Genomic DNA, 7,433 nt, shown 5'->3' on the forward strand with positions numbered 1-7,433 from the left:
AACCCGATACCTCAAAAGCTTAAAAATTTCTACAAAATATGAAAAAGAGAGAGGAAAATATGCATAATTTTGGTATTCATTAAATTATATTACCAAAAATCTCAAAGCATAAATTACAAAAATCAAAAGAAAAAAAAAAGAAAAAGAAAAATGAGGGAGATAGAAGATAATGAGAAGGCTAAATGCAGAAGGTCACTAGTATACAAGGTTGTGATGGTGGGTGATCGAGGCATTTGACAATATTTTCTTGCTTTTTCTATGTTTCAATCTTTTTTCCTTTTGTCTGGGTTGATGGGTCATGGGTCATGGTTCATGGCTGTTGACACGGCTATGAAGCTCCAACATCTCTTGATGGTTAGGATCCACAGAGAGGGCAGCTCTACAGTCTCGCAGTGCGCCCAACACATCTCCAATGTGCTCATGAAAGGCTGCCCTCAGGTGTAGAAGGTGAAGGTCTGCCTTGAATGCTATTGCTCTTGACAGTTCTGCTATTGCTTCCTTCTCTTTGTGGCTGTCCATCAAAACTGCCCCACCAATCCACATACCATGTTACAGCCTCGTTATCCACTCGAATCTTGGAAAAAAAAAACACACACACACACACACACACACACAATCTACCTTACTGATTTTGGGCTTGTTAGGAACCAAATCAGTTTTCTATTTTTCATTTTTTCATAACAGAAAATGTTTGACAAACTTTCAATAGAAAACAGTTTTTTTGTGTTGTGTTTTGAGTAACAATTAAAAAGATGTATTGTACATAAGTGTATAGTATTTTCATAACGAATAAACTGAGAAAACTTCTTTTCATATGTCAATTCCCAAACACAATTTTGTTTTTGAAAACAAATTGAGAATTGTTTTTAAGAACTGTTATCAAAAATTATTTTTTCTGAGATCTGTTTTCAAAAATGTTCCCCAACAGACCCATTATCTCTCATAATCAAGAGAAGATGTGGGTGCTCCTCTTGAAGGAAAGGTCAGGATCATGGTTGATTCTGAGATAGAATAATGTGCAAAGCAGAAATCAATGGGTGAGTTGGAGGGGTCTGTATGCTACAGGCATTTGGACGGTTGGAACTGTACACAAGGCAAGTGAGGAGGAAAATAATCTGACCTGCAGCTCGATATCTGTAAGGGTAAACCCGAAGCGGGTCTAATCTAGTGACCATCTCCAGATCTGCCTTTGTGAGTTCACGTTCACAGTACTCGGACCTTTTCTCATAGGCAGAAGCATTGTTCCTGGCCTTCTCAATCAGTTTGGTCATTTCAACGTATGCAGCAGTCTTATCATTTTTGAGGAAATGAACCCTAGCAAGGCCCTGGTGGGCTCGGGTGTGCCGGATTTTGAGGGCATTGATGTAGCAATCAGCAGCCAACTCTAATTTCCCACAGTCAACGTACACGCTGCCAAGGTTGTTAAGGGCCTGGCAAATGGAGACGGGTGATTAGGAAATGTTAAAAATCCAACAACTTCTACGACTATTTTTTTAACATATCAAATAACATATAGAATGAAACAGAAATATCATGGCTCACAAATTCATTAATCCAGAATTCCGCACCATTTCATTATCGTCTACAACTTAGAAACTGCATTTTTACTTTACTGAGATGGATAAATACATGTTCACAGTAGCAAATTCTTTATATAACAAGGAAAAATTAAGGCCCCAGCTCATTAACCTACATTATGATCAGTTAAAGGTGGGGATATGCTAGTAAATGCCACCCTGTTAACAGAGTCTGAACTGTATTTCTATCATAAAAATGATACTACTATCAATACAAAATATTATCCTGAGTTCTCTGCTTGGCAGCAACCGGACAACATGACATCTGATAAGAGTAACCATGGCAATGTCTTCTAGATGTTACGATAATCAAGATGGTAACCGATTTTCCTCATCAACAATGTTATCCAGGGTCCAAACATGTGGTGACTTCTCAAGGTCCATATTTTAACATTTTTCAGAAATTGGGTATCACCTCAGTCAAATCTGTTTGGAGATCAATAACCGTGGCCAGTTTGAAACTTATTCTTTTACTTGCCCTCGTTTTTCTCCTGTTCTCACACTCCCATGTGAATTTCTCTTATTGCTTTGAGCTTGCACATAGTTCTTGTTTTGTAGGGGAAAAACTGCTAAGATTTAAAATAAACAACCCAAGATGCCAGCTTGTGTGTCTATCAGCTACAAGAACATGCTGGACTTATCCAATTTCTTTAATATGAATAACTAATGAATTCACTAGCATTTCTGTTTGCATAATATATATCATGGGCCTATATCTTAACAGGTTAGACCTTTAGGAAAGTTGGTAACTTGACAATTTCATGTTGAATAGTTGTGAAGGTTGAGATGGTGGGGAAAAGAAATGTGTACTGTGATTTAACTAAAAGACGTGACAGTCGATATAGCTGAAAGGTGAAAAATATTAGTGCATCTGACCTCTAGTAATTAGGCTACAAGGCTTTGACCAAAAATCTGTAGCAAATATAAGAGAAGTTATCATGGAATTGTCAGGTGACAGAAAAACCATACCTGACCTTTGCGAAGCCTATCTGAGGGGCACTTTAAGGCATCTTCAAGAAGTGAAACAACAGTCGATGAACATGATGGATCCTGGCTAGAGTCAGCCAATGCATAGGCTTTCAAGAAGAAGGCCTCAAAAGATCTTTTAAGGCCAATAGACTCCTCTGCTTTCCGAAGCCCTTCCTCACAGTGACCTGTATCATATAAGATCCATCCCTCGTATACTAGACGTTCATGTTCATTAGATGCATGCTGACGGGCAAGCTGTAAACTTCGCATGGCTGCTTCTGGGCAGTTCAACCTAGCAAGCAAGATCATGAGGTTTCTGTTGCCCTTGACGTAAACAACTTTGACCAATTAAATAAAATATTTAATCATTCATCATTATCTTGTAATTAATAAAATGATGTAAAAAAAATAAAATATAACCCTATAGCAGGTTCTGCAACAAAAATACATGCGTACATTTTTCACTTTTTCCACATATTTTCCCAAAGTAAATGATGGTGGCAGGCTTGGATGTGTTCAAACTCTTAATGGACACACATAGAAATGGGCTTTATATTAAAAATGTCCAACACATCACTCTTTAATAGTATCAAAACAGAAAAAAAGAAGCATATTTTAATATTCTGGAAATAGTCCAAATAATTTAAAATTTTTTTAGACAACTTGGGACTTGGAAGTTAATTGATAATATTTAGGATATCCATGATTCATCACTACTTAGATCAATTGAAGACTAATGAAAACCTCACAAATTATGGAATTATAAGCTATAAATTTTAAATATGCATAATTAGAAAGTAAGCTAAAAATTTTGACGCCTTATTAAGAAAATTGTATCACAATGTGAAGGGGAACTTTAGTCCAGAATGTACCTCAGGAGAAGCAAAGACTGTCTGAAGTAAAGAACACCTTTTGCAGCATCAGATTCAAGCATCTGGTAGATAACAGAGAGGGACCCAATATCATCAACTGAAGACCACCGATCATACAACTGTAGCCAGCAATCTGCTGTTGTCCAACTCTCAACATGCTCACGCACAAGCATGCGAAGTTGGGATGCTGCAACCCGTCCCTCAAACATCCTATAGTCTGGGGAGAGCGTAAGAATTGCCTGAACATCACAAAATGCCGCTTCATAGTTCTCAACCGCTAGATAGAAACAAAACCGGAGTTCCAAACATTCTAATGCTAGCTTGAAACCTAGGACCTGATTGATTTCTGCAAGAGCAGCTTGAACATTCTGTTTCCTCATCAAGGAAGCAGCTCGATACATGTAGGGGTAAGTAAGTGTCGGGTCCAACTCGGTTGCTTTCTCAAGGTCTTCCCACCTCTTATCGCCTTCACAATACAGTGACCTCTCCTGATACATCCATCCAAGTGGAGTAAAAGAGGAAATCACAGAGCTGAGTTTGTCATAAGACCAAAGTTTATGCCCCTTAAGGTAACCCAGTCTCACTAAACCTGCGACAGAGTATACATGGCCTGCATTTAGAGCTGCCTCAAAGAGCTGTTCAGCTTCATCATACTCTTTCCTCAGAAGCCTCACACAGCCCAACTGATGACATGCCAACAATCTCTGCCGGCTACTCTCAGCAGACTCTACCAATCGTTCCAAGAAACAAGCTGTTGTATCTGACCGAGGATCAAGGGCCATAGCAACTTCACTTAAGAAACAATAGAGTGAAAATGAAGCAGGCCCAACCATGATTGATCTCTGTTGTCTATTAGCATCACTTAATATTTCCAGCACTCGATTGTCATTCAAACAATCAGGAAGTTCATGTAAAAACACTTGCAAACATGATGCAGCAAGGACAGGGGAGTTCTCTTCAAGTGCATAGTCTATGAGTTCCACAGCATCATCTCTAGAGGAAACCAAAGATGCAAGTTTCCTGCCACAAGCATCTTTTAGCCTCTCACAGCAAAATTTGTTCCCAAATATTAATATCTCTAACAAAAGATCTGGTGGGACTTCACCTAAACTGCCTGTCATACAGAACTCATGGATTGCCCTCATACCTGATGGTGAAATGTTATTTTCAGACAAATCTATGTCCTCTTGGAGTGATTCTGTGAAACACCCATTAAGCATAGCATGAAAAGGAGCTGACAGGCCCGCAATCTTCTGCCTGTCACAAACAATTTTCTCATCCCCAATTCGGAAAATGACAGTTTTCAAAATTTCATTCCCATTCATCACAACAGCCTCATTGGAACTTGTATTTGAATCTGCAGGAAGTTGAGAGGCAATGTCTATTGGGCCAAACTCCTGTGCACATTTACCACAAGAGGCAAGTAAGTCAGCAATGAGCTCTTCTCCTTGCTTTTCATACTTCAGCCATGCCCCAAAAATGAGTTTCTCCTGAACAGTACTGGCTCTCTGCCAAGCTGAACGGAGACTTCTCCGCATCAGTTTAACTTCCCCAAGGCCCCTAAAGACCTGAAACTGTAATAAATAAAGATTCGACCTCTCTTGTGGAGGACATGACTCAAGTTCTTCATGGATTTGAGCTAGAACTTCTACATAATCGACAGGTTTAAAGAATGGAAGTATGGGTGGCTCAGGAACCTTGATAAGAGATTCTCTACACACATTTAACAAAAATACCATCTCAATTTTATGAAAAAAGAGATAATTTAATCCTTGGAGGCTCCGTCTGGATTCTGAGAAAACTGAGGATTGCTGTAATACTTAGCAAACAAAATTCTTGGCTGAGGTTTACTTGGAACCAAAACAATGGAAACTTTAAGGTTCCAATTTCAGATTCTTTTCCTCCAGTTTCTCAGTAACCAAACAGAAAGCCAAAAACGGAATTTGGAAAGCTTACATGGAAGGATAACTTACATGGAAGAAGAGGACTGTGATGAGAATTTGGAAAGCTTCCCTCTTTCAACTTGGAGCCATGACTGTGGATTAAAGGCATTGAGCTGTGTTTCTTTACATGATTCAGAAGGAAAAAGGTTCTTCATGGGGCATAAGAGATGAAACAATTCCCAGATCTCCACAATAGCCAGATGCAACAAAATTGAAAATAAAACTAAAAAAATAAAAAATAAAAAAACAGCTCCTTCTGATCACAAATCACCACCCTTAGCTAACAATTTCTTTACGACTCCACCGGCCAACAAAAATTCTAAGATAATTCCTAAGAAAAAAACCCTCAAAATCTCTATCTGGGAAACCCAATTTTAACCCCAGAAATGATTTTCTTTTTTTTTCAGTTACAAAATATCCACAAGATTTTTTATTACAGTGACATAAATCTAATATCTGGGAAATGATAAAACCAAACTTGTATGGCATAAAAGGCAACGAAACCAGATTTAAACAGAGACCCACAAAAGGATTACGTAAGATCTCTACCAAAACCAAATTAGAACCAACCAAATCTCATTCTAACAAACCCAAAATACCAAAAACCAACCAGAGAGAGAAAAAGGGAGAGAGACCCACTAACCGAAGACCAAACCAAAAACCAAGACCGACCCACTTCACTAGTTGGCGTGCACTCGCAAACCCAAATCAGAAATTGCAAACAGAGCTCAGGAGCATGAGATCAAAGCGAAGGTATCCAAAGAAAATGCCTGACTTTCGCTTTCTTTCTTTTGTTTGTTAAAAGGAAAAGTTTTTTCTTTTTCTTTCTCTCCCACTTTCCTTCCGTTGGAGACCAGAAAGATTGCAGCTACTGTTTGTTGGGAACTTCAAACAAAAGTAAATAAACTACTGATTCTAAATTCCAATTTCAATTAAAACTCAAAACCCAAAAAACAAAAAAAATAAAAGACTGAAATTAATAGCTGCTTGCAATATTAGTCGGAGAAGAAAATACAAAACGACGTCGTGTTGTATTTCCCCCCTTGTCCCCATCAATCATTGCCTTGCCAAAATAAATGAAATTACGGCAAGAAGAAATAACAAATGAAAATGATGGTCTCTTCTGTGTGTCACTCGCACCAGATACTTGCATCTAAGTGACCCACCACCCAATTGGGGGCCGCTTAGAATTAAAAACACACGGCTCTGATTGAATCGTTTCTGGGTCATCCCCTTTGAGATCTTAACCACAAACGAGAAATCAGACAGTGAAAAACACCCCCATTCCCACGTTCATGTCTTAGATTTGATCAGATCCATCAACATGAATGTTTTGATGATCTGATCAGTACATGGGCCCACACATTACTAAAATGGTGGATGTATGAGCGATTACACCCAAGACTTTCCCCTCCTGCCCCGGAGCAACTACGAGGAGCACATGTTCGCCCCTCACGCAGCTGCCGATGTTTTCGCCTTCAAATAAAATTTTTTTAAATAATAATAATTTAAAAAAAAAAAATCTTAAATTATTGTTTGGAAGTACCACATGGTTGATATTTTATTTCTTACTTAAATTTCATTCACATATAAATAATAAATATCTTGCTATTTCTTTTTTTTGGTTAAATCTTATACAATGATTTTCTTTTTTGCTTTTTTCTATTTTAAAAAATTAAATTTCAATAAAAATTAATTTTCCTTTAAAATTGTCTCTTTTTTGGTCTTAGATTCTCACAAAACCTTATACCAATTATTTCTTATCCTAGAAAATCTATTAAATTAAGGAAACTTTTTTCCCAATTTATTTCAACAATTATTCTACTCACCTTCCTTATCAAACAATATTTCTTTTCTTTTCATTTCTTTTTTTTGTTTTAATTAAATAAAAAATTTTACTATGCTTTTAAGTAACTTCTAATATCAGAGCAATAAGATTTTTATTAAAAAATCATAGCTTATATAATTATTATTATTTGCCCCATAAATGTAATGGAATGTCCACTGATGAAAAGGAATGAAATGAGCACAATTTTTACCTTTTAGCCAATTTGCTAAATGCGGTGGAAGGT

At 37.4% G+C, this 7,433-nt stretch overlaps 1 protein-coding gene across 1 annotated transcript; it reads right to left on the reverse strand.

Annotated features, from left to right (window-relative positions):
* Nucleotides 1-60: 60 nt before the first annotated feature.
* On the reverse strand, nucleotides 61-6,808 carry LOC100266551 (ETO1-like protein 1). The gene is made up of 5 exons (XM_002280483.5): nucleotides 5,392-6,808; nucleotides 3,419-5,131; nucleotides 2,547-2,838; nucleotides 1,121-1,430; nucleotides 61-524 (listed from the first exon to the last, which is right to left on the reverse strand). The coding sequence occupies exons 1-5, from the start codon at nucleotides 5,514-5,516 to the stop codon at nucleotides 304-306; spliced, it is 2,661 nt and encodes an 886-aa protein (XP_002280519.2). The 5' UTR covers nucleotides 5,517-6,808; the 3' UTR covers nucleotides 61-303.
* Between the last annotated feature and the right edge of the window lie 625 nt (nucleotides 6,809-7,433).

The sequence above is a fragment of the Vitis vinifera genome, chromosome 7 (genome assembly GCF_030704535.1).
Source record: "Vitis vinifera cultivar Pinot Noir 40024 chromosome 7, ASM3070453v1".
Classification (NCBI taxonomy): domain Eukaryota; kingdom Viridiplantae; phylum Streptophyta; class Magnoliopsida; order Vitales; family Vitaceae; genus Vitis; species Vitis vinifera.

What these genes read in the sequence shown, in the direction of transcription:
- LOC100266551 (XM_002280483.5), bottom strand. Translation starts at nt 5,516, where the DNA reads ATGAAGAACCTTTTTCCTTCTGAATCATGTAAAGAAACACAGCTCAAT. An exon ending in TCACAGTCCTCTTCTTCCAT is followed by an intron (nt 5,132 to 5,391) that starts GTAAGTTATCCT and finishes AAATGTGTGTAG; the next exon opens with AGAATCTCTTATCAAGGTTC. An exon ending in CAGTCTTTGCTTCTCCTGAG is followed by an intron (nt 2,839 to 3,418) that starts GTACATTCTGGA and finishes CTTGCTTGCTAG; the next exon opens with GTTGAACTGCCCAGAAGCAG.